Source organism: Mesoplodon mirus (genome assembly GCF_964341445.2).
Source record: "Mesoplodon mirus genome assembly, chromosome: 11".
Taxonomy (NCBI): Eukaryota; Metazoa; Chordata; class Mammalia; order Artiodactyla; family Ziphiidae; genus Mesoplodon; species Mesoplodon mirus.
In genome coordinates, this window is record NC_138987.1 from 96,535,511 (window position 1) to 96,562,911 (window position 27,401).

The 27,401-nt window shown below is 58.8% G+C and overlaps 4 protein-coding genes across 9 annotated transcripts; 1 reads left to right on the forward strand and 3 right to left on the reverse strand.

Annotated features, from left to right (window-relative positions):
* Positions 1–709: 709 nt before the first annotated feature.
* CDCA3 (cell division cycle associated 3) lies at positions 710–2,941 on the forward strand. Its single transcript, XM_082635563.1, has 6 exons — positions 710–786; positions 1,001–1,175; positions 1,422–1,548; positions 1,928–2,221; positions 2,359–2,462; positions 2,589–2,941. The coding sequence occupies exons 2-6, from the start codon at positions 1,056–1,058 to the stop codon at positions 2,742–2,744; spliced, it is 801 nt and encodes a 266-aa protein (XP_082491689.1). The 5' UTR covers positions 710–786; positions 1,001–1,055; the 3' UTR covers positions 2,745–2,941.
* A 2,130-nt stretch (positions 2,942–5,071) lies between these two features.
* GNB3 (G protein subunit beta 3) lies at positions 5,072–12,017 on the reverse strand. Of its 3 annotated transcripts, XM_082635550.1 has the most exons (10): positions 10,990–12,017; positions 10,666–10,752; positions 10,348–10,386; positions 8,716–8,822; positions 8,564–8,627; positions 8,284–8,446; positions 8,133–8,199; positions 7,833–8,034; positions 6,070–6,286; positions 5,072–5,291 (listed from the first exon to the last, which is right to left on the reverse strand). In XM_082635550.1, exons 2-10 carry the CDS (start codon positions 10,720–10,722, stop codon positions 5,185–5,187), a joined length of 1,023 nt encoding a protein of 340 aa, XP_082491676.1. In that variant the 5' UTR covers positions 10,723–10,752; positions 10,990–12,017; the 3' UTR covers positions 5,072–5,184. The 3 variants fall into 3 exon arrangements, with proteins under 3 accessions (XP_082491676.1, XP_082491675.1, XP_082491677.1); XM_082635549.1 differs by having other exon boundaries at positions 10,348–10,752; XM_082635551.1 differs by lacking the exon at positions 5,072–5,291 and having other exon boundaries at positions 6,075–6,286; positions 7,833–7,904; positions 10,348–10,752.
* Positions 12,018–12,167: 150 nt separating this feature from the next.
* Positions 12,168–22,630, reverse strand: P3H3 (prolyl 3-hydroxylase 3). 4 transcript variants are annotated; one of them, XM_082635508.1, is made up of 15 exons: positions 21,794–22,623; positions 20,726–20,878; positions 20,173–20,374; positions 19,946–20,092; positions 19,355–19,491; positions 18,845–18,934; positions 17,743–17,795; positions 17,561–17,628; positions 17,324–17,448; positions 14,651–14,752; positions 14,225–14,375; positions 13,889–14,006; positions 13,737–13,812; positions 12,860–13,000; positions 12,168–12,714 (listed from the first exon to the last, which is right to left on the reverse strand). In XM_082635508.1, exons 1-15 carry the CDS (start codon positions 22,289–22,291, stop codon positions 12,559–12,561), a joined length of 2,217 nt encoding a protein of 738 aa, XP_082491634.1. In that variant the 5' UTR covers positions 22,292–22,623; the 3' UTR covers positions 12,168–12,558. The 4 variants fall into 4 exon arrangements, 3 of the variants coding, with proteins under 3 accessions (XP_082491634.1, XP_082491635.1, XP_082491636.1); XM_082635509.1 differs by having other exon boundaries at positions 19,961–20,092; positions 21,794–22,620; XR_014295281.1 differs by having other exon boundaries at positions 12,581–12,714; positions 12,860–13,062; positions 21,794–22,630.
* Positions 22,631–23,057: 427 nt separating this feature from the next.
* GPR162 (G protein-coupled receptor 162) lies at positions 23,058–26,736 on the reverse strand (the record flags this gene model as incomplete). The annotated part of the gene is made up of 4 exons (XM_082635537.1): positions 23,058–23,910; positions 24,214–24,371; positions 24,965–25,154; positions 25,870–26,736. The coding sequence occupies 4 exons, from the start codon at positions 26,734–26,736 to the stop codon at positions 23,371–23,373; spliced, it is 1,755 nt and encodes a 584-aa protein (XP_082491663.1). The 3' UTR covers positions 23,058–23,370.
* Between the last annotated feature and the right edge of the window lie 665 nt (positions 26,737–27,401).

The following is a 27,401-nucleotide window of genomic DNA, read 5'->3' on the forward strand; positions in this document are numbered from 1 at the left end:
CCGGCTCTTGACTACCGCCAATGAAAAGCGCCTCTAATGCAATCGATGCTCGGAAGAGCCAATCCCACTCCTCCAGGGTAGAGCGCACGTAGAGCAGTGAGGTGGGTCCCGGAGTTTTGGCTGCTGGGACTCCGGGACCCTACAATCCATTAGCGTGCTGTCTATTGAAGAGCAGAAACTGACGGTGGTTTAAACCAGTCAATCCCAGAAACTTTCCTGGGGACCTGTCCAATGGGAAAATAGAAGGACAGTTGTAGTATTGATATTTGAAAAGGGGCTGTCCAATGAGGCGGGGTTTGAGAGTTAGTGTCGAGTGATTGCTAACTCCGTCGACCAATAAGGATTACGATCTCTTTGGCCTCAGAAAAATCTTCATAACTCCGTCTCCAGCGGGATATGTACATAATAGCGTAATAATTCATGATTCTATTTTTTAATAAAATCATTTGATTTCGAAACTGAAGGTCTCAAAAGCGAAAACTGGCATTCTGCAAAGTCTTACGACAGACAGCTCGCAGCCCTATACTGAACAAAAGTCCCCCTATCGAGGAGGCGTCACCCCTGGCAAGTCAAGCCGTCGTCCATTGGCCCCACGGTCCCCATGATAGACGTCCTCCCAGCCCAATGGCTTCCTGCACTGGAGGCGGGTCTCACACAGCGGACCTATAGGAACCAGGGTCGACTCAGCCAATAGGGTCAGGGCAGGGGCGTGGCGGGAAGTTTGAAACTTAGCTTCGGGAGTTGAGGATCGAGCTGTTTTGCATCCAAAGCTGGAACTGGGGCCCGGTAAGTGATTTGAATAAATTAGTGAATAAGTTAGAGAGCCCAGGAGGCCCCGAAGGAGCTGCCTTGTCATCTGTATCAGTCATTATCCCCTCTGAGACCTCTAGCCCGGTGGCCAGGCGCTTCCTCGGCGGGGAACTGGGGAAGTTCGGGTGGTCTGGAGTCAGAGGGCGAACGTGGTCGCGGTAAGGACTGAGACCCGAGTCACTTCTCACAGGCATTCCTTCCTCGCCCGGGCAGGGCCCTGCCCCATCCTATTTCTCCTGGTTGAGATGGGCTCAGCCAAGAGCGTCCCAGTCACTCCAGCGCGGCCTCCGCCTCACAACAAGCTTCTGGCTCGAGTGGCGGACCCCCGTTCACCCAGCGCCGGCATCCTGCGCACACCCATCCAGGTACTCAGGATCGGGGTGGGGGAGGCAGCGAAACTGTCTGAATTTGGGGGCCTCTGCCTAACCTGATTCTGAGAGAGCTCACTCCCCGCCACCACCCCCCGCCTTATTTTCCACATTCTCAATCCCGGTGAAGTAGGCTGAGTGTCTGAGGGCCTTGGCAATTCTCGTCTGGGTGTGGACCTGAGGCTAGAGACCTGGCGGGGAAGAGTGAGGGCCCAGACTTGTTCTAGCCTTTGATCCTGACAGGTAGAGAGCTCTCCTCAACCAAACCTGCCATCAGGGGAGCAGCTGGAGGGCCCTAAGCAGTCCCAGGACTCAGATCCCCGATCTCCTACCCTTGGCATTGCACGGACACCTATGAAGACCAGCGGAGGTAAGTATTGGGCCCTAGCATCCTTGGGTGACAGCATTATCAGGAGGGGCCTCCATCCTCCTGCTTTGAACCCATGTCACTCTTTTTTTTTTTTTTTTTTTTTTTTTGCGGTATGCGGGCCTCTCACTGTTGTGGCCTCTCCTGTTGTGGAGCACAGGCTCCGGATGCGCAGGCTCAGCGGCCACGGCTCATGGGCCCAGCCGTTCCACGGCATATGGGATCTTCCCGGACCGGGGCACGAACCCGTGTCCCCTGCATCGGCAGGCGGACTCTCAACCACTGCACCACCAGGGAAGCCCAAGGCTCATGTATCTTATCCTCCTTGCTGAATGCTTTGTAACAGAGAGTCACTATCTCATTTCACTTCTCCCCCGCATAGAGCCCCCAAGCCCACTGGTGAAACAGCTGAGTGACGTATTTGAGACCGAAGACCCCACATTAAGTCTTCCCCCAGAGCCTGTTCTGCCCCTAGAGACACCTTCATCTTCTCCACTGGACTCGCCTCTGGGCACCCGGTTTTCCCTTGAGGATCAGATGCCACCTTGGAGCCAGACTGAGTTCCCCTCCAGGCAGGTGTTTTCCAAAGAGGAAATAGGACATGCCTCGGAAACCACTATGGCCAGCCAGGACTCAGACAAGCCCTTAAGAGACCCCGAGACTCCTCGGTCTTCAGGTACAGAATCTAAGGGCAAGGTATGGGGTAGAGAAATTGGGAGAACACTCTGGGATAATGTCCATGAATGGATGGAGGAGAAATAAACTGTAAACCCCTAATCTTGGCTCCTTGTTTTAACTCCTTACCAACCCTAGGTTCTAAGTGCAGCAGATGGAAACCAAACAGCAAGGTGCTAGGGAGATCTCCTCTCACCATCCTGCAGGATGACAACTCCCCCGGGACTCTGACACCACGACAGGTAAAGGGAGAGAGGGTGAAAGCTATTACTAGGAAATCCAACGTAAAGATGGGAGCCCTTTTCCCCGATATTCCCTCCCCTGAACAACCTCCCGCCCTCCCTCACCTTGCCCACTGCCTTTCGCAGGGAAAGCGGCCTTCTCCCCTGAGTGAAAATGTTAGGGAACTAAAGGAAGGGGCCGTTCTGGGAACTGGACGACATCTGAAAACTGGAGGACGAGCATGGGAGCAAGGCCGGGGCCACGACAAGGAAAATCAGCACTTTCCTTTGGTAGAGAACTAGGGCGTGCACGGCCCCAGCACTGGGACTCACCAGGGGCCTCGTGGTATTCTGTGTCCTCTCACCCCTTCTTTCCCTGGGAGACCGGAAAGGCTCGTTTTCTTCAACTCCCCCTACACTACCAACTCTGGGACTGAGCTTCCTTGGCTTTCTTTGTGTCTTATGTGTTTCTGTATATTAAAGCAAGTGATTTTAAATGATTTTTTTTTTATCAGAGTATAGTTGCTTTACAATGTTGTGTTAGTTTCTGCTGTACAGCAAAGTGAATCAGCTATACGTATACATATATCCCCTCTTTTTTGGATTTCCTTCCCATTTAAGTCACCACAGAGCACTGAGTAGAGTTCCCCGTGCTATACAGTAGGTTCTCAGTTGTCTATTTTATGCATAGTAGTGTATATATGTCAATCCCAATCTCCCAATTCATCCCAGCCCCGCTTTGTGTCCATATATTTGTTCTCTATGTCTGTGTCTCTGTTTCTGCTTTGCAAATAGGCTCATTTGTACCATTTTTCTAGATTCCACATATATGCGTTAATATATGATATTTGTTTTTCTCTTTCTGACTTACTTCACTCTGTATGACAGTCTAGGTCCATCCACGTCTCTACAAATGACCCAGTTTCGTTCCTTTTTATGTCTGAGTAATATTCCACTGTGTATATGTACCACATCTTCTTTATCCATTCCTCTGTCAATGGACACTTACATTGCTTCCACGTCCTGGCTGTTGTAAATAGAGCTGCAATGAACATTTTGCTACATGTCTCTTTTTGAATTATGGTCTTCTCAGGGTATATGCCCAGTAGTGGGATTGCTGGGTCGTTTGGTAGTTCTATTTGTAGTTTTTTAAGGAACCTCCATACTGTTCTCCATAGCCACTGTATCAATTTACATTCCCACTTAAATGATGTTTTTAAGTGTTATACCTAAACCTTGCACTGGGTCTTCTGTATGCAGAAAGGCAGCCTGGGGTGGGGGCGGGGTGTGCTTGTGTTCCACGGCCTGAGTGTCCCCGCACTGACACCTCCAAGCCTCATTTACGCACCTCCCTTAAATCCTGGTGTTCCCCAGGGCACTGTCCTTGGCCCTTTCCTCTTGCTGCCCCTGGGTGTTCACTTCTAGGCCTTCATCTGTTACTCATCTGTATTCTGGTGACATCCAGGTCTCTCTCCCTAACCCTGATCTTCATCCAGCTGCCCCAGAGGAACTTCAGAGCTTGTCTAAAGTTGAATTTGTGATATCCCCCCCCCCCAGTTATTCGTCCTCCCCTATTCTCTCTCCAAGTGAATGACAGCACTATCCACCCAGTTGCCAAACCCTAACCTTGGCCATTACCTTGAATCCTTCCCTTTGAATATCCCATAGCCTAGGCGTTGGTCACTTCCTCCTGGAGATTCTGCATCTTTAATCCCTTCCCCACCCCTTCCCATCCCCCTCTGTCCTATCGCTCTTGCATTTCTTGCCACCTGCCTCCTACCTTGTTTCCCTCCATTTCCTCCAGGCTTCCCTTCCTCCATTTCATCAACCGACATGGCTGCCAGGGCCATCTTCCCGAGGAGCATCACTGATCACGTTACTACTCCACTCAAAACTCTTCAGTCATCCCGCATTGCCCGTAGGGTAAAGTCTAGACTTTTTCGCTTTTTTAGGCCTCTTACAATCTGATTCCTTCTCAACACAGCCCTCCTGTACAGACACACACATATGCACCAAAGGCAGGCAGTGGGGAACCGTTGTGCACAGCCCCCCTCCCAGCCTCCTTCTCCTCCTGCCCCAGCTCAGGCCTTGCCCATGAGGCTTGGGCTCCTGCCTCCACCCTCCTTTCTGCCCACAGCTCTCTGGTACCCAGCCTTTATCATTGCACATGTAATACTTCATTACTTAAGTGGGACCTGCGTCTGTTTGGAACAGAAGTGGGGTGGGAGGCAAACATCACAGACATACCAGGGCACTACTTTATTGCCAGTGCTTTAGGAGAGGCAAGAAGGTAGACAAAGGAGAAAGTACGAAGGAGAAGGGGGCCAGGACCCTAGTGGTGCCAGAGCCATAGTCACGGGGCTGAGGGCCCTGCGCCACTCAGGTCTAGACAAAGGTGGTGTCTCTGGGGTGGGGGGGAATCCTAGGGCCTGTGGCCTCAGATGGGAAGCCTGCTAGGCCTGCCAAGGGTGGAGGTCCCGGGGTCCGTTGTCCTTGCTCATTAAGGGAGAAGCTGTCAGGACCATGGAGAGGGGAGGCCGTGGGAGGAGATGGGGCAGCTCCCCACCCATGTCCCTGGTGTTGCCTCCCAGAGGCACGCTCCCCGTACTCCCCACGCCCTCAAAGGGGAAAGCTGGGCGGGAAGGGTGGCTGCACGGCAGAAGAGAAAATCTTAAAGAACTCGGGCAGGAGAGAGGGCAGCCGAGTGTCTTCATGGCCTTTTACCTCCCCTCCTCCAGCCTCCTCAGTTCCAGATTTTGAGGAAGCTGTCCCAGGAACCAGTGGCCACAGCCATCCCATCAGCTGTGACCCCCAGGCAGCTGACCCTGTTGTCATGGCCAGAGAGGATGCCTGAAGAAAAGGGAGAGGAGTCAGCCTGGCCCTGCACACAGGGCCCCTAGGTTAGCTAGGCGAGACATCCAACTAGAAGAGGAAAGAGGATTAGCCCTAAGGGGCGGGCCTTCTATTGAAGCCAGTCTCTCTATGTAGAACCTGGGGTGGGTGAGGGGAGGGGAGGGACCTGGGAGGGTTGGACATGTCAACGTGCTGGGAGAAAAGCAAGGGCACTAGAAAATGGGGAGGGCTTCCAAATGGAGACTTAGGCCCCGAGAGAAGTGACTTGCCCAAGGCCACTCAGAATGTAAGCAGTGGAATTAAGATTTGGATCCTGACTCTGGACCAGTGTTATCTTCACTGGGCACCTGGCCTCTCCCAAGAGAAGAAGCCACACTATCTGATTCAACTTCAGACCAGGCCAGTCCTAGAGAAGCACCCAGGTTGGGGTCAGGGCCATCAGGTCACTCTCCATCCACCTAATTCTGTCACTGCATAGTCCCTGAGATGGCCCTTCCCTTTGGTGGATGCCCCTGAAACCCAGCACTGACTGGACATTCAAGGCCCACAGGTCTGGGGGTGGCCGGGAGGAGCTCTTCCAGTGGGAAGCAGCCATGGCAGGCGCAGTGGAGAAGGGCCCGTTAGAGCAACTTCGCTTTGAGAGAAGGTGGTCCTAGATTGGGAAACAAGGGGGACTGGCTTCTAGGGGTAGAGCTCAGTTACCCAATACTTAGGGAGCAGTGGTAAGAGGGTCCCCACAAGGGGTGCGAGGTAGCCTTGGTGGGCAGGCTCTTACCCACTCGCTCGCACTTCATGGAGTCCCAGACATTGCAGTTGAAGTCGTCGTAGCCCGCAAAGAGCAGGCGGCCGCTGAGGGAGAAGGCCACGGATGTGATACCGCAGACGATGCTCTCGTGGGAGTAGGTGGTCAGCTCCTGGTCTGCCCGCAGGTCAAACAGGCGGCAGGAGGCGTCGTCCGAGCCCGTGCAGATGGCCTCTCCGTTGGGGAAGAACTGCGGGTACAGGTGGCCAGGGGTCAGGACTCAGACCTGGGCAGCCCGCTGCCTTTCCTGCCCTCTCCCTGCTCCTGCCCTGGTGGCTCCAGGCCCAGCTGTTTCCCTCAGCCTCTCTGGCCCCCGCCCCCAACCCTTCCACCGCCAGCACGGTCACTCTTCACCGCTGACGTGTGTCACATGCCAGCTGCAGCCGGGCTCCCTACCCCCTTCCCTGCTCCACAGTATTTCCACGTTGCAGGGGAGAGCACGGGGCTGAGGGAGGGTGGGCAGCGTGCCCAGGGCCACATGGTCAGAAGGGTGGAGGCTGTCCCAGACGCCAACGACTACAGTCGGCTGGATCAGCGTGTAAGCACAGGGCCAAGTACCAAGGCATATCCTGAATCTCATCGTGAGGACATGTCACATAACCCGATGGAGGGAAAGTCTACAGAAAACTGGCTTGTACTCTTCAAGAATGTCAATGTCACGGAAGACAGAGAAAGGGCGCAAACGGTTCCAGTTTAAAAGAAACTGAAAAGACAAGGCAAGGGAATGCGATACCTGTTCCTGGACAGAAAAAAAACATTGCTATTTTTCAGATAATTGGTGACATTTGAATATAGACTATAGACTGTAGTACTGCGTCGATTTAAATTTCCTGATTTTAAGAATTAGACTGTGACTACGAAAGAGAACGGCCTTGATTTTAGGAAGTACTGAAGTATTTAATGGGTAAAGAGGCATGAGGTCTGCAACTTCCTTTCAGAGAACCCAGGGAAAAAGCTAATGACAGGGCTTCCCTCGTGGCGCAGTGGTTGAGAGTCCACCTGCCGATGCAGGGGACACGGGTTCGTGCCCCGGTCCGGGAAGATCCCACATGCCGCGGAGTGGCTGGGCCCATGAGCCATGGCCGCTGAGCCTGCGCTTCCGGAGCCTGTGCTCCGCAACGGGAGAGGCCACGGCAGTAAGAGGCCCACGTACAGCAAAAAAAAAAAAAAAAAGCTAATGACAAAGCGTGTCTATACCTACATCTAGGTGTGTGTGTGTCTGTGTCCGTCTGTCCGTCTGTCCCTCCCTCACTCTACAGAGAAGGAATGATGAAGCAAATGTGGCAGAAAGGTAACTGAATATGGGTGAAGGGTAGATGGGAGCTCTTTTTGTTACTCTTGCAACTTTTCTGTGAGGGAAAATTATTTCAAAGTGGAAAGTTGAAAGGGGCGGGGGCTTCCCTGGTGGCGCAGTAGATCAGAATCCGCCTGCCAATGCAGGGGACACGGGTTCGAGCCCTGGTCCGGGAGGATCCCACATGCCGTGGAGCAACTAGGCCCGTGAGCCACAACTACTGAGCCTGCGCTCTACAGCCCGCGAGCCACAACTAGAGGAAAGCCCGCATGCAGCAACGAAGACCCAACGCAGCCAAAAATTAATAAAGTTTAAAAAAAGAAAAAAAAAAAGGAAAGGGTCAGGGGGCTGCAGGAGGGGATGAAGGCTGTGTGTGTTGGAGGTGGAGAGGTGTTCCCGGGAGTCAGAGAACAGAGGCGGCGGGGGTGAGGGGGCTGCTCACGCAGATAGCATTGATGTCCGACTCGTGGCCCGTGAACGTCTGCCGGCAGGTCCCCTCCCGCACGTCCCAGAGCTTGGCGTTGGCATCACAGGCCCCCGAAATGAAGAGTTTGAAGTCAGGGGACACGGCCAGGCTCATGCAGTCCCCCGTGTGTCCCACAAACACAGTCTTCTGCTGCCCGGTCTCGATGTCCCACAGAGCACTGCGGGGTGGGGGGAGGGGAGGGGAGGGGGTCACAGAGAAAGGCCAGCACAGAGGGGTGCCTCCCAAGCCCCAGCACCCACAGCGCTCGGTCCTCACCACGTGGTGTCCCCGGAGCTGGTCACAATGTTGTTGTCGTCCAGGAAGCGGCAGCAGGAGAGATAACCTGGGGGTAGTTAGGACAGTGCCCTGGCTGCCGGCCGCCCCCCGCAGGGCCGGGGCTTCCAGGGACCCTCAGTCTCTCACTCACCTGTGTGAGCAGAGAGCTCCCGGCTGACCTTGACATTGCCCTCCCGGGATTTGAGGCTGTAGATGGAGCACATATTGTCCAGCCCCCCACATGCCACGAAGTTCCCCGACGGGGCGTAGGCACAGGTCATGACCCAGGAGGAGCGCAGCGGGATGGCGTGCACCTGCGGGGGGCGGGGCAGCGGGGGCCTGCGCTGAGCTCCCAGGTGGAGAGCAGAGAAGGGGAGCAGGACGCCCCCAGGAAGGAGGGCGGCAGAGGGGCCGGGAGACAGGGCTGATACCTTGTTGGTGGTGTAGGTGTCCCACACAATCAGCTTCCCGTCTTGCGAGGCACTTACCAGCAGCCTGGGGAGAGAACACTCGTGCCACCCAACTCTCCTTCCTGTGTCCCCCTAACACCCACCCCAGGCCGCCCACGCCTCTTAAGCCTCACTTGGAGTCGGTGGCCCAGTGCATGGCGTAGATCTTGGCCAGGTGTCCCCTTAGCGTCCGCCGCGTCCGCATCTGCACTCGTCCCACGACCTCTAGGCCAGACACCAGCTGCAGGAAAGGGAGCATTAAAAATCAGGGTGAGGGGCTTCCCTGGTGGCACAGTGGTTGGGAGTCCGCCTGCCGATGCAGGGGACATGGGTTCGTGCCCCGGTCCGGGAGGATCCCACATGCTGTGGAGCGGCTGGGCCCGTGAGCCATGGCCGCTGAGCCTGTGCTCCGCAACGGGAGAGGCCACAACAGTGAGAGGCCCGCATACAAAAAAAAAAAAAAAAAATCAGGGTGAGGACTTCCCTGGCAGTCCAGTGGTTAAGACTCCATGCTCCCAATACAGGGGGTACGGGTTCGATCCGTGGTGGTCGGGGAACTAAGATCCCGCAAAAAAAAAAAAAAAAAAAGAAATCAGGGGGTGAGCAGGGTGCGTGCCCACGTGTCAAGTGTCAGAGCCACTGATCTGTACAAGTTTCTGTTACATGCCAGGCTCGGGGTCAGGGCCCCAGCCTCAGAGTTATCAGGCCCTGCCCGGGAATGGCTTAGACTGATGCGGAGACAGACACAGGCATGTTGCTAAGGGTTTAACCACCACCTCTCCTGCGTGGGCTGGGGGAGGAGGGGAAGGGGGAGGGGGATTTCCATCGTATAAATAGTACCGCCTTGACCAATTCAAGCTGCCATGTGAGACCACCACACACGGACTTGGGAAGAGATGCACACATCTGGATGAACCCAGCTGCTAGGAGACTGCCCTCGCCCACCACTGCTGCATAGCCAGCTCTCCCTGGTACCCAGAGCAGCTCCATGGCCCTGAAACTCCTTCGACCTTCTAGACTTAGGCTGGGGCTCCAGGGTCAAAAGATTTGACTTGCCATTTACTTGCTTTGTTATCTCAGGCAAGTTACTTAACCTCTCTGAGCCTGTTTTCCTCTGAGCCTGTAAAATGAGGTTTATAGCACCTACCTTATGGGGTTGTCGTGAACATGAAATGAAATTATGTATTTAAGCAACTTAGCCCAGTGCCTGGCTCATGTTCAGTAACTGTTTACTCTTATTACTAACATTTAATCCAATCTAAGATGCCACCAACTCTAAGAAGCACGATTCTCACATGGATCACTAAGAAGGAAAAAATGCTGCGAATTATAATTGTAAGGCATCGATTGTTGGATACATCTCAATTTCCGAGACGTCAAAATGTGAAAAAATGCAACTTAGAACTGACGACTTCAGTATTAGACAGCTAGTACCTAGCGTCGCGAAGGGCTCCTGATTGACAACGCCCTACCCCTCTTCATCCTTGCCACCCCGTGAGGGGGGGTAATCACTCTCGTTTTATGGACAAGGACAGGACAGAGTCCGCCTCCGTAGTCTCCGACTCGGTGCCTGGCCCAGAGCAGACTGACCTCGCAAATGTTTGTGGAATGAATGAATTCATGTCATTCCTCACTCCAAGCACACGCTGTACTAGAGCTTGGGCACCAGGCTGTGGCTGGTCAGGGGGCTCCCGCGCCATCCCCTCCCCTCCCCTCCCCTCCCCACTCCTCCCCTCCGGCCCTGTCAGGGGGACAGGAGCTCTCACCTCTGCCAGAGTAATGTCAGCACAGGCTTTCCTGGCATCCTGGGGGGAAAGCAGACATCGGGGGATGGTAAGGGCAGGGTGTCCGTGGGGGTGGTGGTGCGTGGGTGTCTGATGCGGGTGGGTTTGGGGCTCTAGGGTTTGGAGCCGCCTCTCAAATATGAGATCCAAATTCAGGAGGTCTCTGGCGACTTCCAGGTCAGGGGTCTCTTGGGCGTCACTCAAGGGTGACCCCAGCCCTCTTCCCCCGCAGGCCCCACTCCCGCACGAGCCCGGTTCCCTGTTTTCTGGGGTTCCCTGGTGGGAGGGGTCTGGGGTTACTGCAATCTGCTTCTTGAGCTGCTCTGCTTCCTGCCGCAGCTGCTCCATCTCCCCCATGGCGGGCAGCTTGAGGGGTGGCTCCGGCTCCTGCCAGGAACACGGGGTGGGTGTAGGGGGATCCCCATGTCTCTGTCCCTCACACCCCACACTGGACCCCTCATGAAGGCTGGAGCCCACTCCCCAGACGGAACTGACTGGATGGTCTGCACCCCTCACCCCGCCCCCCCTCCCCGTGTGGAGTCCAGTGCAGCCGGCCCGGCGCTGGCCCAGCCCTGCCTGCAGCCCCCAGCCCCAGAGGGCACAGCCAGCCCAGCTCCCTCTTACTTGGGCTCTGACTGGACCTCTTTAGGCTTCCAGCTCCGGTTCCCAGGCGTCTCCTCGCTCCCTCAGCTGCGACGCCCGCCCGTCACCTGCCCCGGCTCTGCTGCCAGGGGAGCTGGCCTGGCCTGGCCCCGACTCGGGGCGGGGGGCAGGGGGGCACTGACAGGGAAGGGTAGGGCCAACGACGTCAGGCAAATGAAGTCAGCTGGCCGGGGTGGGGGGAGAGGACAGGGCGGGAGGCGTGTGGCTTCCGAGAGGCTTGGGCCCAGCCCAGATTGGGGGGTGGGTGGGGGCAGCAGGAGTGCAGGACTCCACAGAGAAGCAGCCCCCGTGACGAGCCCCGGAGGGAGGAAGGGGTGTGGGTGCTTCCCCGGCCAGTCTCCAGGCAGAGGGCAGAGCATCAGGCCCCATGGGATTAGAGCAAAGCTGTGAGGATTAAGGGCTGGGTTTGGGAGGGGCGCAAAGGAGCAGCACGACCACAGCTCCGGAGAGGGGGGGGGGGCCAGGCCCTGGCCCCCACCAGTGGCGATGATCTTGGCAGTCAGGGCCTGGCTAGCAACCAGTCCAGGAGCCAGAGAATGAGGGTGAGAGACAGCCCACTGTCAATACCCAAAACTGTGTGCCTTAGCTCCGGGTGGGGCGCGGAGAGGGGTACGGTGAGTACGGGGAGGGCGTAGGCCAGAGCTGAGATTAGAAGGGACTGATCTGGATAATCCTTCTTCTGGACAAGCCCCAACCAGCTGCCCCCAGGATCTGATCCCTGGGTAGAGGGGGAAGGTCCGGGGGCTCCAGAGAGGAGGATGGACAGGCCTGGCCCAGCTCTGGGTGGAGAAAAGAATGGCAAGTGGAGGGCAACCCCGTCCCCTGCTCCCATCTGGGGCTGGGCCCACTGCTGGCCCCCAGGACTCACAGGGTCCTTCTGGGGCTGAGAAGGCAAGCACCAGAGGGACGAGGCTGCCCGGAACCCCAGGCAAGCTCGGAGAGGGAAGACAGGGCTTAGAGCAGGAGGCCCAAGGAGCAGCTGTCAGGGTGAGGGCTCATCTGTACGAGGGGAGCAGGTGGCCGAGAGTTCCCTGACAAATCACAGGCTGGAGAGGCCCTGCCTCTGGGAGGCCCACGATACCTGTCCTCCCTGGCTGGTCACAGCCTCTCCAGCCGCCAGGCAAACTGCTGCGACACACTTGACTGGGCCCCGGCTGAGGGGTCTTCAGGATCTTTATTGACGGGCGGGGAGCGGGCAGTGGGGTGACCCTCCCTCTCATCCGCCTCATTTAAAGCAGCCGGGCCCTACCCCCGGCCGTTTCTCTCCACGGCGGCAGCATCGCGTCTTCTGTCTGTCCTAGGGCTGGAGGTCCGTCAGCTGGGCCCAGGCCTGGCTCCCCAGGCTAGTCTGTGCAGTGTCCTCTGAGTCCAGGGCTGCACGGCCCTTGTGATCCCCAGGCTGGCGGGCGTGCAGGGACGGAGAGCTCGCTGTTCTGCTCCCATCACGTGGGGACTTCTTGGGGGTCTTGGCATCAAGGTAGACCCCCCACAAGTCAAGAGGCCACATCCCCAAGGAGCTGGCTCAGCCCCTCACAGCTCCTCTCGGACCCGAGGCGGCTTCCCAGCCTTGTCCTGGACCCGCTGAAGCCTGTGGCTGGGGGGTTCTGGGGCGGGATCTCTGCTGGGCATCCCTTCTCCCTCCTCCTTCTCTGGCTCCTGCAGTAGCTCTTTGGCTTCGGTCCACTCCTGGGGGGGGCGTGGAGAGGAGGGTCTGGCCTGATCTCCTGCATCCACCCTGCCCCAAGGCCCCTCCCTGGCTCAACTCAGCCCCTGCGCCTTACCCGTCAGCCTGCCCACCCCTCACACGGCTACCCCGCTCGCTCCTCCTCACCTGTTCCCCGTGCTCAGGGGCCCACGTGTGCCACAGCGCCAGGCTGCAGCGCCGCCCCCGCGTCACGGCCCACACACCGTGGGGATTCTCCACGCCGGAGCTGAAGGCCACGAGGCGCCCACAGCGAGGACGGACCTGCGCCTGGCAGGCCACGGCGGATTCAGCTCCAGGGAGGGGCCCTCGGAAAACCTGGCCCTGAGTCCCTGGAGTAGGACGGGGGTAGGGGGCCCAGAGAAGGCAGCTCTCTTGCCCACCACTTCCCCTCCGTAATTCAGGGGCTGTCTGGGGGCAAAAGGGAAATGGGCCTCCACTTGGGGAGCACAAGTGCCGGACTGAGGCTAGAGGAGTTGGAGCCAAAGGGAGAAGGGACCTCCATCCGCCCCAGTGCCCTGACTTTTCCTGGCCAACTCTTTGTACCAGGTGTAAAGCCACCTGAAGGCACGAGCCCAGTACCAGACTCTGGGTTCTGGGCATAAGGATCTTGAGGACACTTTTCCAACCCAAAGAGAGCTTGGATTACAGGTGGTGAGCAGAGAAGGAAGGAATTGGATAAGGCAGAGCAATGCACAGTGAAAAAGCAATGCTCCGCTCTTCTACCGATCCTAACCCCAAGCTTGTACCTGGAATAGGGGTTTGGGGTCCTGTGCTTCACCAGCCCTCCTTTAGGAGGGCCTGGAGGGGCCCCTTGGAGGTCTCCTGGGAGGGGCTAGGAGAGCCCCTGAACACACAAGTGGTGGGAGGTGCTGGGGAGGCCAGGGAAGGAGAGGGCTAAGGCGGCCCCAGCCACTTCCGTGCATTTGCCTCTGGGAACCTTCTGTTTTGAATCCTGAGCCCACAGCTGGGCTCCCTGTCCACCCCCCACCCAACCCCCATTTACCGTGACGGTGAGGGCGTTGGGCTCTGTGAAGAACAGGTCGCCACCCTGGAAGTCATCGTTGAGGTAGAGGAGTCCGCTGGGGAGGGAGGAAGACGGGAGGCGGTGAGACCCCCGCCCAGGACCCCCTGCCTGACCCCTGGAGGGCCGCCCACCTGTAGTCTCGGTAGGTGTAGGCCGGGGGCTCCCGCCAGCACTCCCCCGTGTCAGGGTCCAGGACACAGTTGTCTGCGTGCACCGGGTGGCTCAGGTCCATGCGCTGCGCCTGCTCTCCTGGGAAGTGAAGGGGCCTGGTGGGTGCCCCGGTGCCTGCCCACCGACACCCACCCTGCAGCTCCGGGGTCACAGCCAGGCCCCGGCCTGGGCAGGGGAGTCAGTCCGCGTGCAGTGAAGACTGGGGCGCACACAGCTGGGGCTGCGGAAGGTGTGCGGTGCGCCGGCCCCGAGGGGCCCCCAGGCTGGGGCGGAGCGGCAGGGTCCCTGGCGGTTACCTTCTATGGCACTACGGCACACCAGGTGGGTGAAGGAGAGGTGCAGGGTCCGGTCCGGGGAGAAGTAGGCCTGTGTCAGGCTCCGCACGCGCTCGCTCGCCTCCAGAAGCAGCTGGGCGCCCTGACTGCCCACAGTCCCAGCCCGGGCCAGCTGCCAGCAGAGAAGGAAGGGCCGGGAAGGGGGAGGCACTGGAAGGGTGGCCCCTGCCCCCGCCCCACTTCTGCTGTCCTCCACCCACGGTTTGGGGGCGCCCATCCACCCAACTGCTCCATGATGGCAACACGGGCCCCTCGGTCTGGAAGCCCCTCCTCAACCCTGGGCCGAGGACTTGGCTACCCTCGGTCCCGGGAGAGCCCTCCCCAGGAGATGCCCGGCCCTCTTCTCCAGTTCTGGCATCAGGCCACGGCCCGGGGGCCTCCTCTCACCTGGGCGGCCTTGAGCACCGTGAGCCCCTCGAAGCGTTCGTGGGGAGTGTGTGGGGAGCGGCGGCCCTGATAGCCGGACCTGGCTCCAGACTCAGCCGCATCCTAAGCAGGGAGGAGGTTGGCTGGGGAGTCACCCTCCCCGGCCCCGGGCTATCGCCCACCTCACTGCCCACAGGGCCACATGGCCTTCCCTCCAACCCTCCCAACTCCCTGGAAGAGGCTAGAAGCTCCCGGAGTTCTCTGAGCTGCTGCCCTTTCCCAGAGAACGACTATCTCCGCGTCTGTGTTGTCACTCCTGGTAAAGATCTGGAACCCCACTCGCGGAAGGGACTGTGCACAGAACTCTGGAGAGCTTCCTACAGTGGGGAAGGGGCCCTGAGAGCTGAGGACAGCTGGGGAAGGGGGCAGGAGGGGCTTGATCACTCATCCCGATGGGCCGAGAATAGGGGAGTTTCTCTGAAAAAGGACGCTGGCAGGAGGTTCGACAGTCGGGACAGGTCCTGGCTGACTCAAGGTAGGGACAAGGCATCAGCCAAGGTGTCTCTCCTCCATCCCTTCTCACCTTACATGCTCTTGGAGAATTTAAGGCCCTTGATGCTAAGTCCCAGTTACCCAACTGCCTACATGACTCTTATCTACTGGGGGTCTCCTAGTATCTGAGGGTCCCTTTCCTGACACCTACTGTCTGCTTTTTCTTTCTTTTTTCTATTCTGTCTGCTTTTTGAAACTCAAGGTACCACTATCTAATTACCCCGTATTTAAGCCTCATCTCAGAGATGAGGCTACCTGGCCACTCAAGCCATCTAACCCTCTATTCTTTTATTCATTCATTCATTCAGTAGGCTCTGAGCACCTACTATGTGCCAGGCACTGTTCTAGGCACTGCGGACTCAACTGTGAACATGAAAAGTTCCAGCAGGGTTTATATTTTGAGATAATAAACAAACAAACAAACCAGATCAATTCAGACAGTGATAAGTGTTACATGGAAAATTAAAGCAGGGTTACAACCCCGAGAGTGCCCCGGCAGGGGTCAGGGGACAGCTAAGTGATGAGGTGACATCTACATTGAAACCAAATGATATGAAGGAATAGCTGAGAGAAAAAATGTTCCAGGCAGCAGAAATAGCAAATGCAAAGGTCCTGGGGCCAGAATGAGTTTAGTGTAATCAAGGAACAGAAAGGTCTGATACTTGGGAGTTATCCTTGACTCCATTCTTTCTTCATCTTCCACATAGATTTAGTCCTCAAATTCTCTCTTTGATTTTCTAAATATTTCTCATCCGTCCCCATCTTCATTCCCTTGAAATGAGAACCTAACCTAGGGCAGCGGCCCTCTTGCAATCATCCCAGAAGCTCCCCCTCACGTCCCTCTCCCGCTGCATTCTCCACACTGCCACTAGAGGGAGCTCCCAGTCCTACAGGATGAGGGCTCCAGACCCTGACCTTGGAGGTTCTGCAGGAAGACAAAAGTCCACCCCTCCTTAAATCCTTCAGAAAGCCGTCCACAAATAAAGTCCAAACTCTTTGGTAGGGTACAGAGGCCCTTCCCCATCTCTCCTGGGCCTCCACCCCTACACCGCCTCTGGATAATATACGGCCTGATGTTAACAGGGATAGATCATACTATTTCCACATTCTTCCAAGAGCTTTACCATGTTCTAACTCATTTAATCCTCACAGCAACCACAGCAACCCTACAACATAACGGCTGCATTTAGCCCCATTTCATAGAGAGGAAACTAGGCTCACAGATGCTAAAATACATTGCCCAAGGTCACACAGGTAATCCCTGCTGGGACTGGCCCATGTTCTTAACTCCTGTGCTCCACTGCGGTTCCCAGAACCCCCCTTGCTCTTCTCCCTTGCAGCCTGCCTTTCCTTCCCGCTCTGTTTGGTTAACTCATCCTTAAGACGGAGCTCAAATGCCAGCCCCTCCGGTAAGCCTTCCGTGACTTTGCATCTCCGTGCGGGATCCTAGTTCCCCGACCAGGGATCGAACCCATGCCCCCTGCAGTGGAAGTCTGGAGTCTTAACCACTGGACGGCCAGGGAAGTCCCTGGATGAGTACCCTGTACAGACTTCTTTCATCAAACTCACCACCCACTCTGATTATGTCTCCATGCCTGATTCCTTCTCTATACACTGAGCTCCCAAATGCACGGTCTGTGTTCATCTGCCTCTCCCTGGAACCCAGGCATTTCCAGTGTACAGCAGGGCCTCAAAGAGCGTGCGTCAAAGAAACGCTAGCCCAGAGTGAGACTGAAGCTTCATAAAATGGCAGACTCAACCTGGTGAATACAGATCATCCCCCCCAACCTAGGAGGGGATGTGATCATGGAGAAACAGCCTGCATGTCTGCCGAGCCAATAACTGAGCTCTCGGCCAACCAAGGAATCCTCACCTGTGCACTCACCCTTTCTGATGCATTTATGCTTTGTATTTTGTTCTTCCTATCAGGTTCTCGCAAAATCCTTCTGTAAAATGACCAGCCCATGTCAGCTAAGTTAAGAGGAAAAGGAACTTGTCCCCAGCGGGGAGGCAGTGGCGAACAGTCCCCGCTGGAGAGTCAGGGAGGGCAGGACAGGGCGCCGGCCAAGAGCAAGGGGGCAGGCAGCTGTGCCAGCGGGTCCCCAAGTAGCGGCAGTGCCCCCCACACACAGGTCTTCTCACCTTGGCCAGCTGCAGGAGCACCCCGCACTCAGCTGGGGTGAGCAGCCCGTCTAGCACCGCTCGCTCCGACCCATTCAGCTGCCTCGCGTCCTGGGTCAGGGTTACCCCCTCCAGGAGGAGGACATCTGCCGGGGAGGGACAGGACCGGAGCTGAGGGTCCCCTGAGAGCAGGCCCAGCAGTAGCTGGCAGCCCCCAGCCCCTCCAGAATCCTGTCTCCTGCTGTCCCAGGAACTCACCCTTCCAGTGAGTCAAGGGCTTCGGCTGTGGAGGCTCATGGTCCCACGGCCTCTTCTCCAGATCCTCTCTCAGGGGTGAGAGACATGCTCAGCGGACGCACAGGCCAGACCCATCTTCCCCAGGACCCATCCCTCCCCTTCCAGCTCAGGCCACGCCCCTCCCACCACAAGGCACCTCCTACCTGAGTTTTTCTCTAAGGGCCTCAGGGATGAAAGCTGCTGGGGTCCAGGGATCCTGGGACAGTCAGGAAAAGCGCCATCACCCATCAAGTCCGCCCCTGAATCCCTGACGGTAGACCCTGAGCTACCACATTAAGGTCCTCCTGCTTCCAGAGGGGAAGGTGGAGGTGGAGAAAGCCCTGGACTCGGTGTCGGGGGCCCCGGGCACTGGGCACTGGGCCAAAGTCTGCAATAATAATGATAATAATAACAACAGCTGACGTAGCAGTTTGCCAGGTGCTATTCTAAGAGCCTTATACACGGATGTGGAACTTATCATTTAAAGTTCACAATAGTCTTATCACACAGCTCGTAGGAAGGTGCCCAGTTTGCAGCTGAGAGGACTCTGAGACACAGAGACGTAAAGTAACATGCCCAAGATCACACAGCTGATAAGGGACAGAGTTGGGCTTTAACCAACGGTTTCCAAACAGGGAGATTTGCCCGTTAGGGGACGTCGCAACGTCTGCAAACAGTTTGGATTGTCATGACTCAGGGAGTGCTAGCGACACCTACTGGGCAGAGGCCGGGTAAGCTGGCCTACACGGTCCTACGTTGCCTGGACAGCCCCCTTCTCCCAGTTAGGAAGTATCTGGTCCAAAATGGCAATAGTGGCAAACGGGTTGAGGAAGCTGCCTTACGCTGTGGCACCGGCGAGAATAACCTCTGCCCTCTGGTTCCCTTTCACAACTACAACAAAGAGTAAGAATAGCAGCCGCGACAGAGCTTTCTGTACTTCGGAGCAAGAGACTGGCTTCAACAGGGCTATGAGATGAGTGTGATGTTCCCATTTTACAGGTAAGGAAATTGAGGCCGAGGCAAGTGAAGGTCCAGAGCTTGTTCGTGGCAGAGAGACCAACATTTAGGCCTGCATGACCCCAAAGCCGCCCTTAACTACAGGTGCCTGCCTCTGTCCCTGTGACGCTGGGACACAGAGTCCTCTCCAACCCTCGAAGGGTTATGGAGAAATGGGAAACGCTGTTGGGAACGGATGTGGCACATCCACATAGGGCACTACTGCTGTCCCTCTCCTGGGGGCGGGTGGGGAGCAGTGGGGTCACTCACGGGATCCTTGAAGCTGGCCCCCAAGTGCTCCACGGCATAGTAGAGCTGTCTCTTCTCCCCCAGGGATCGAAGGACGAAGCGCTGGATGTCCTGGAGAAGGGGGACAGCGGGGGGGAGTGGGGGTCAGGGAAGTTAAGGCTGGAGAAGGGCAGGGGAGCCCGCAGGCTCCCTAACCTTGGCTGTGCCCCTCGGCTCAAGCCGCCTCCTTCAGCAGCTTCAGGGTGTCGGGGCTCAGACTGGGGGTAGTGTGTGTGTGTGTGTGTGTGTGTGTGTGTGTGTGTTGTGCACTTGTGCTAGGTGGGGGCAGGCAGGGGTGAGGTTAACGGGAGAGGGCTGGGCTGGTGCTTGGACTCAGAAGTAGAGCCTGCAGTGGGGGGCAGGGAGTGGAGACCGAGCAGATGCCGGACTTGGGGTCGCCTTTGGCCAGAATGGGGGGCGGGATCCAGGTGACTTCTCCAGTATATCTGTTTGATTTCGGGCTACCTCACAGGGTGAGTGTGGAGGGGCTACCTCTCTTGGCCCGAGGCCACGTCTTGGGTCTCCTAGCTGGGCCTGGTACTGGTCCAGAGCCTTCCTGGCAGCCTCATCCTCCGGGTAGAAGAGGAGGACACTCAGCACATTTTCCACAGCCTGGGACAGATTCCCTACTGGAGACAGATAATAGCGGGGGGTGGGACCCAGAGACCGGGCACCGCTGTGATCCCTGGGCAGAGGCAAGAAGCCAGGGGGACAGAGGCAGAGACGGAGAAGGTGGCCTCCCAGGACCCCATCCCACCCAGCAGACAGGCTCATCCCGTGCTGCTTTCCAAAGCTTACTGGAACATACCTGAGCTGTGTGGGCAGAGTTCAGAGGGGAGGAAGAGAGGAGAGAATAAGGAAGGTGAGAAACAGCAAGGACAGGAGCCCTGTGACCCATCTCCAAGCTTTCCACAACGGCACCAAAGGAGAGCGAGCGTCCTCCTGAGGTGGTGGTCCCCATGGAGCCCTGACCAACTACAGGTGCAGAGACAGACGGAGGGAGGGAGGGATGGGGCTCAGGATACCATCAGAGACAAACCTTCACTCTCCCCGTTTCCAACCTCAGTCACCCCCAGGGCTCACCCTTGCCCCACTGACCCTGAGCATGGGCCTCGTGCAGCCGCCTCAGCTGGCTGGGCAGGAAGTCTGGGACAGGGAAGCTGCGACCAGGACGTGTGGCCGTGTCCCCCACACAGCGCTGCCGGCACTGCAGGACCCCTATCCAGTGCCCTGCGGGGGACACACGTGCGCCACTCAGCTTGCGCTGCACCTCCCCGGGCACCGTGAGGCCCCACCACCCAGCTCCTTACCCGCGATGGCCTCATACAGGCCTCCCTGGCTCCCGGTCCCCTCCGCCTCCTCTTCCGCCCTCTGCTGCTCCTCGGGCCCCTCGCAGCCAGCCCGGCAGCTCTCCACCTGGGCCAGGCTCTCCTGCAGGGCCTCCTCCAGCCAGGGCAGTGCCAGGGCTGCTTCCTGGTGCCCCAGCAGCTCCAGGCCGGTGTCATAGGCTGCCTGCTGGGGAGGGGAGTGGTCAGTCACCTGAAATCCTGGGGCAAGGGCTGCCAGACTAGATCGGGAGGGAGAAAGAAGGGGAGGGGTGTGGGCCTCATTTGGGGCCTGGACTCCAGGTCCCAGGTCACCTTGGGGAATACAGGGTGGGCCTCGGAATCCAAATGTTAGAACGTGGGACTTTGTGAATCTCAGGAAGAAAACTAAGTCCCAGAGAGGGGCTTCCCATCAGGGTCACAGAGAACGGTACCCAGATTTCCAGATGCCCAGCGGACAATGCACAGTCCGGCGAGGTCTGTGTATCCAGCCAGTCAAAGACTGGGGGCGGGATAGGGGTCGTGCTGAGGGTCTCACCCAGTATGGGGGCGTCTCCAGGTCCCGGAAGCTCTGGGGCCGAACCCCGGACATCCGTCTGTACTTAGCCATGTCCTCTCGCATCTGAAGGTGCGTTGGGTTGGCCACAAAGAAGGTGTGCGCTGCGGCTGCTGCCAGGTCCAACTTCTTCAGCTGAGAAGCGGGGAGGATGAGGGAGTCAGCCCTGGGGTAGGGGTGTCAGACTCCGCCTCCTCCCCAGCCTCCCCACCCCAGACACACCTGGCACTGGCCCAGAGCCTTCTGGAAGACCGGTAGGTGAGAACTGCCCACCACCCAACCTCCAGACCCCCAGTACGTTGGGGCTCTCAAGAGTCTGGTAGCTACGGAAGCGGAAGCGGGGTCTGAAGACTGGAGTGAGTGGGATATGGGCAGAGGGACCTCGTTGGAGAGACGAAGTGGAAGTGATGGCTAAGTGAGGTGCGGAAGTAGAGGTGACCCGAGCGACCAGCAAAAGCCGCTGGGCTCTAGGACCCTGAGCTGAGGTGTGTGTGACCAGCGCCCCCCTTCCCCGGCCACGTAGGCATTATTAGGCAACAGCGACCGCACCAGTAGAGCGCAGTGTCCATTGCCCCTGCCCCGGGACACCGGGCCCCTCAGCCCTGGCCCGCGCCTCCTCCTCTTTCTTTCCCGAAGCTCCCTCCAGCCCCAAGCGAAGGCTCACTCTCACCCCCTTACCCGCCCCCATGCTCTCTCTCCAGCGGCGGATCTCAACCCTAATCCTCCCCCTTCATTCCTGGGAAGAGGCGGCTGTCACTCCACGTAGGTCTCAGTAAGACTTTCTAAAACTCCAGGCCCCTGCCCTCCATCTCCGACCTACTTCCACCCCGCCGCATGACACCCATTCCAACTTCGCTCCCACTCTCCCAAGGCTGTCCCTCGGCGGCCTCGATGGGTGTTTGACGCGGTTTGATAGGACGGACTCCAAAGACGCGGTCCTATCCACACAGCCCCACCCGGGTCCGGGCGCTGGCCCGCCGCCCCTCCCGGGAGCTGGAGGAGGACGGCGGCGGGCCCAGGAAGACCCCCGGGGCCCGGGCCGCCGCGCACCTGGTAGTAGGCCCTCTGCAGGTAGTTGTAGGGCTCCCGGCGGCGGAAGGCGTCCTGGAGCGCGCTCCCCACTCGGAGCCGCGCCGCGCCCCCTGGACCCAGCCTCCGCGCCCCGCACTGGGTCAGGCACTCGGCGCGCCGCAGCGCGGCGCGGAGGAGCAGCGGTTCCCAAGCGCCCCGCGCCGCTCCCGGCCCGGAGTCGGGCCCCGGAGAGGCGGGGAGCAGGGCGGGGAACGCGGCCCCCGGCTCGGCCGCGCAGCGCGCCGCGCAGTCCCGCCGCGCGCGGCCCAGCGCCGCCCGGCTCCGCAGCGCCTCCCGCAGCAGGGCCACCGCCGGCGCCCAGGCCCCCGCCGCGTAGGCGCGCAGCCCGTCGGCGTAGAGCAAGTCGGGGGCCTGGGGGGGCGCCCCCGCGGACAGCGGGGCCAGGCCGGGGGGCTCGGGGGACCCCGGGGGAGGCAGCAGCAGCAAGAGCGGCAGCCACCGGAGGAGGCGGAACATCGTGCTTGAGCCGCCGGCCGGCTGCAGGAGGGAACTGCGGGAGCCGCGAGGAAGAGGGAGGAAACGGGGAAGGAAGAGGGAGGGGAAAAGGAGAGAGAGGAGGGAGGAGAGGAAGAGGGGAGGAATGAGCGGCGCCGACGGGAGCTGATGGGGCCGAGCCCCAGCCCTGGGAGAGGACGCCTGGCAGAAGGTGGAGAACGCGGGCTTTAGGACCAGCGGGGTGGTGTGGACCAAGAAACAGACCGCGGGGAGAGCAGGGCAGGCGGCCGGCGGTGGAGCAGGCCTGGTGCTCTGAAGACAGCCTGAGGAGCCTCGTAGGACCCCGGACTCCAGGCGCCGAGGCCCAGCGGGTGGGAAGAGCTACTGCGGCTGCGTTCTCCTCCACTCTTGGGGTCTAGGAAAAGGAGCGTGGATGCCTCCCACAAACCCGCACACACGCGCTTTTGGACAAAGGAACTTTCGAATGCAGCAGGGAGGGGGGTAAACTCCAGGTCTGTGACACCAAGTCTGCTCAAACCCTTTCCTGCCCAGAAAGTGCGCGCATACAGATTTGGGGAAAGGAGGAGCGCTGAGACATCCTCTAAAACCACCTCCACAGATCTCAACGAAGATCCTTCAAACCCCAAGCCAGCTAACTCAGGTGTCTCCCTATGTCCTCCCCCCTCCACACACCCCTCCCGCCCAGCCCAGCCCAGCCCAGCCCAGCCCGGGGTGCTCTCATAAGGCCGTCTCTGTGAATGTCTCCATGTTTGTCGTTCTCCGTGTATATTTCTGTGCCTCTGTCCAGTGTGCCTGCTCTAGTTTGTCCTCTATGAGCCATTCCACCCCCCAAGCCTCTGACCATCCCCTTTGCCACCACAGCACACTGGACACAGTGGTTTCCATGGTGACACTTCAGACTTTAATACATTTTGCTAGGGATGATGGAAGGTGAGTCAGGCATCTGGTCACTTGGATGGGAGACAGCAGAGGTTCCATCTCCCCAGAGTCTGGGGGCAGCTGACTCAGGCTCAGAGACAGAACGAGGTGTTACGCACCCAGGCCCCCCCCCACCCCCAGTCCAGCAGGCCCACTTGGGCTCACAGGGTCAGCTGGGGGAAGATGGGGTTACCTGGGTCCCAAGGTCCTCCCCAAGCTCTTGCACTCCCCTCGCCTCCTGTCAGGGAGCCGCGTCGCCCTGCACTTAGCCCCAAAGGAAGTCCAACGACTCTGCTATCAGGGGACCCAAGGGAGAGTCGGCGGGGTGAGACTCCCAGCGGCCTGGGCCGGCGAGGAGAGGGCCCTGGCGAGGCCGTCGGAGAAGGCAAAGGTGTCTCGTCAATGAAGGTGGTGATCTCCTCTCGGAAGAAGCCTGGACCCCGTGGGGGTCCCCCACCTGACCCCAGAACTCCGCCCTCCAGGAATTGGCGAAGACTGGCCAGCCCCCCACCTTCAGCCTCCTCCTCCTCCAGCCCTTGTCTTTGTCCCAGGTACTCAGGAGGGCCCCCTAGGGCCCGGCTCTGGGCTGGGAGGACCCGGATATCATCAGAGGACGGCCACTTGTGCAGGAAGGAGCCAGGTGCCCGAGGAGTAGAGAAGATGTTGGTCTCATCGTGGGACAGACGGCGGGACAGAGGGACCTGGGGAGAGGAGCAAGTAGACCCAGGGGTGCTGCCAGGACAAAGGGGGTAGAGGCAGGAACCAAAGCGGGGACTCTGCAAGGTGGCTCCGCCCCTTACACTTCTGCAAAACATCCTCTGATGGGCAAACCTGGTTCTGAGCGGTCTGAAGGGGAGCCTCCCTTGCCGTGCCTTCCTTTCACCTACTCCTCATGTGCCCTGCAGGCTGGGGCTAGGGAATCGGGGGTCGGGATGGATAACAGAGACTGGAGAAAAGTAGTGAGGGGATACCCAGAATAGGAGGTGTACTGCCTAGTCCCATACCTGTAAGTAGTGGACCGTCTCAAGAGGGGGAAAGAGCATGTGCCTTCCAGGCAGCAGCTTCACTTGGGTAGGGTCCCTGCCCCCTGGTCCTGTGGCCCCGTTGGCATCAAAGCGAACTTTGCACACTCGGCCATCTGCATAATCATCACAGCCCCCACCTAGGAGAAAAAAGGGGCAGAGTGGTTACAGGCAGGGAATACCCACCTCCCCACCCCCTTTAAAAGCTCCCACCCCCTTATAAGCTCCCCAGAGAATCCTGTTTCCATTAGTCTGTAAGCTCCAAGAGGAAAACAAGAGTGGCCAGCGTCTGTTGCATTCGGTGCTGAATCCCTAGCGATTCATACATACAGACACACTTGTCTGAAACAGTTACCCCTGGCCCCCCAATCCCACGCCAGGAGCTGTCCCTGTAGCTGGGGAGTCTCTCTCAGGAAGCTTAGCTTTCCCTTGGTTCCACAGCCTTCCTTTATGGTTGTGGGAGTTCTCTGGACTGTTTCGTAGGCTCGGCGGAGGCAGAGCTGGCTAGTGTGGCCTTCGAGGGGGAACAGACACCGAGAGGAGGAAGCAGTGGGTGTGCATCGGGGTGATGACTGGGGAGAGGGGAGCCACGAGTCAACCCAGGGGCGCTGCAGGTTCTGTCCAGCAGGGGGCACTCCAGGGCAGCCCGTCCCCACAAGGAAAAGGGCTGGTAGAAGAGGGCAGGAAAGGGAGCCGACGCCTAGGAAAGCGAAAGCCCAGTCCCTCCTCTGACCGTCGTCGCCGTCCTCCTCGGACATGAGAGCCACGCACTGCTCCCACACCGTGCGCACGTCGGCGCGGTAGCGCTCGCAGGACCAGATGAAGGAAGGCAACAGCAGCGTCTGTGCCATGGAGCACCACAGCACAGCGAGCACCATCCAGGGGGGAGCCGAGTCCGACTTCAGGGAGAAGAAGCTCACCACCTGGCAGGAGGATGGAGAGTGGCCCCGGGTCAGGGCCCAGAGCCGAGGGGGCCCACTCGACCCCAGATCCGACATCCTAGTGCAGACGGGGGCGGGGCAAGGAGTCAGGAGCGGATGGTCCTGATCACGTAGGATCAGGACAGAGGCCAAGTTGGAGGTGAAGAAGGTTGAACAGAGGGGAAGGGATTGACTCAGAGGAAGATCAGGAGAGAGAATACTGGAGAGAGAGCCCAGGGGTGCAGAGGGAGAGGAGCAGACGCGGTACAGTAAACTTGAAGACAGACTGAAATTCAGACAGAGGGACTAGATGGGGATGCAGAAAGCTGGGGGCGGGGGCGGGGTGAGCTCTCTGGGGTTGCCACCCAGGGGTGCTCAAGACCCTGTTGTATCCAGAGGGAGTTCGGGAGTGGAGTGTGGAGCTTAGCAGCTGGGTGATAGGTCTGGGGGGCTGAATCGTGGAGCTGCAGGAAAGATGATGGAGCCAGAGGACAGGGAGTGGGACAGGAGGATGGATGATGGAGTTGAGTACTGGTCACTGGCGAACAGGCTACGGAGCCGGGCTAGTGGGAGCTAGGAGATGGATGATGGAGATGGGGGTTCACAAGTGGGGCTGGGTAGAGGAGAGAGGAAGATGGATGATGGAGTTAGAGGTCAGGTGATCATGCTGGGGTCTGGATCTTGAAGAGAGCAGGTCGGGGGGGAGCCCCAATCTCACCAAGATGGGCACCCCTGTGAGTGAGTCATAGAGAAAGACGATGGCGCTGACCAAGTTGGTGACCTGCAGGGATGTCTTGGCCGACTCGGACCCATCCAGCGAGGACCGCCGCTTCCCTCGGGCATCCTCCACCACAATGGCCGGCACCTCAAAGGCTGGCCGGGTGCCCAACCCCCCTGGCCCACCCCCCTTGGCCCCGCCCCCAGCCCCTGCTCTCCGGGCTTGTTGAGCCCTCCGGGGCCGGGCCCACAGCGTCTGGTAGAAGGTGATGGCCACACAGACCAGCCCCATGACAATGCCCCCAAGTAGCAAGAGGCTGAAGCAGACGCCAAAGCCGAGGCCGATCTTGGAGACTATGAACTGGCAGCCGCGGGCGTAGTAGCGCTCGCCGTTGTTGTGCCAGCCAATGGAGGGCAGTGTGGAGAGGATGAAGCTGACCATCCAGATGCCCACGACGGCGTGCAGTGCCTGCTTCTTGGCGTTGCTGAGGCGGTAGTTGACGGGCCAACGCACCATCCACATGCGGTGGTAGGAGAGCGAGGCGACGGTGAAGCAGGTGGCCAGGGCCAGCGTGTAGTAGGTGGACACGAAGACCTTGCAGATGCTCTCGTTCCAGTCATAGTCGGAGGAGGCCTGGCGCCGGAGCTGCACCACAGCGAAGGTGGTGAGGGGCACGGCCGCCATGAGGATGTGCGTGCCTGCCAGGAAGCAGAGCAGCAGCTCCAGCGGCTTGTGCTTCTGCTGCTTGGCCGAGATGCTGAGGATGATCCAGGCGTTGGCCAGCAGTGCCAGGAGCCCGCAGGCCAGCCAGGACAACGCGTTTGAGCGGAGGGAGGCCTCCTCTGCCCCCGCCCCACCCCGAGCCATCCTTCGTCGATCCCCCCACCCCCCTTGAACTCTTGGGGGTGGGGGCTAGGTCTCACCCAGGAGCCCCACTCACACACACCCCCATGATGCCCACAGTCCTTGCCCTGGAGTGAGGAAGGCCGCCCCTAGGCCTACCCTAGTGCTCAGCATTGCACGACTGACCCCGCTAAGGTCAGGTGTGGAGGGCAGGGGAGGAGACTGAGGGTCAGCGGAGGTGGTCCTCCGCCTCCATGCTGGGTGGGACCCTTCCAGAAGTATCCCTGTAGTTGATGGCGGAGGCAAGCTGACCGCTTTCCCAACTAGGAGGCTGGCTGGGAAGCCCTGGTCCCCATGTCAGGACTTCCAGCTGTCTTCTGCCTCTGGTGCTTGGCCAGTCAGGGGTCTTCTGGATGCCTCAAGGGGCATGGGGGCGGGGCTCAGCCGCCTGGACACACTGCAAGGGAGAGATGAGGTGTGGAAGGGGCGGAGCAAAGGTGGGGTCCAGGCTGGTCTCCAGCTGGCACCCAAGGCTCCCTTCTCTTGAAATGATAGAAATGACTGGCTACTAGGGGTCATGGGGTCATTCAGAACATTCTCCTGCCTTAAAGCAGATGGTCACTCTAACACCCCACACGGATGAGAGCCCTGCTTTCCAGACCTCCAGGAAAGAAGGTATTCTGACCTCC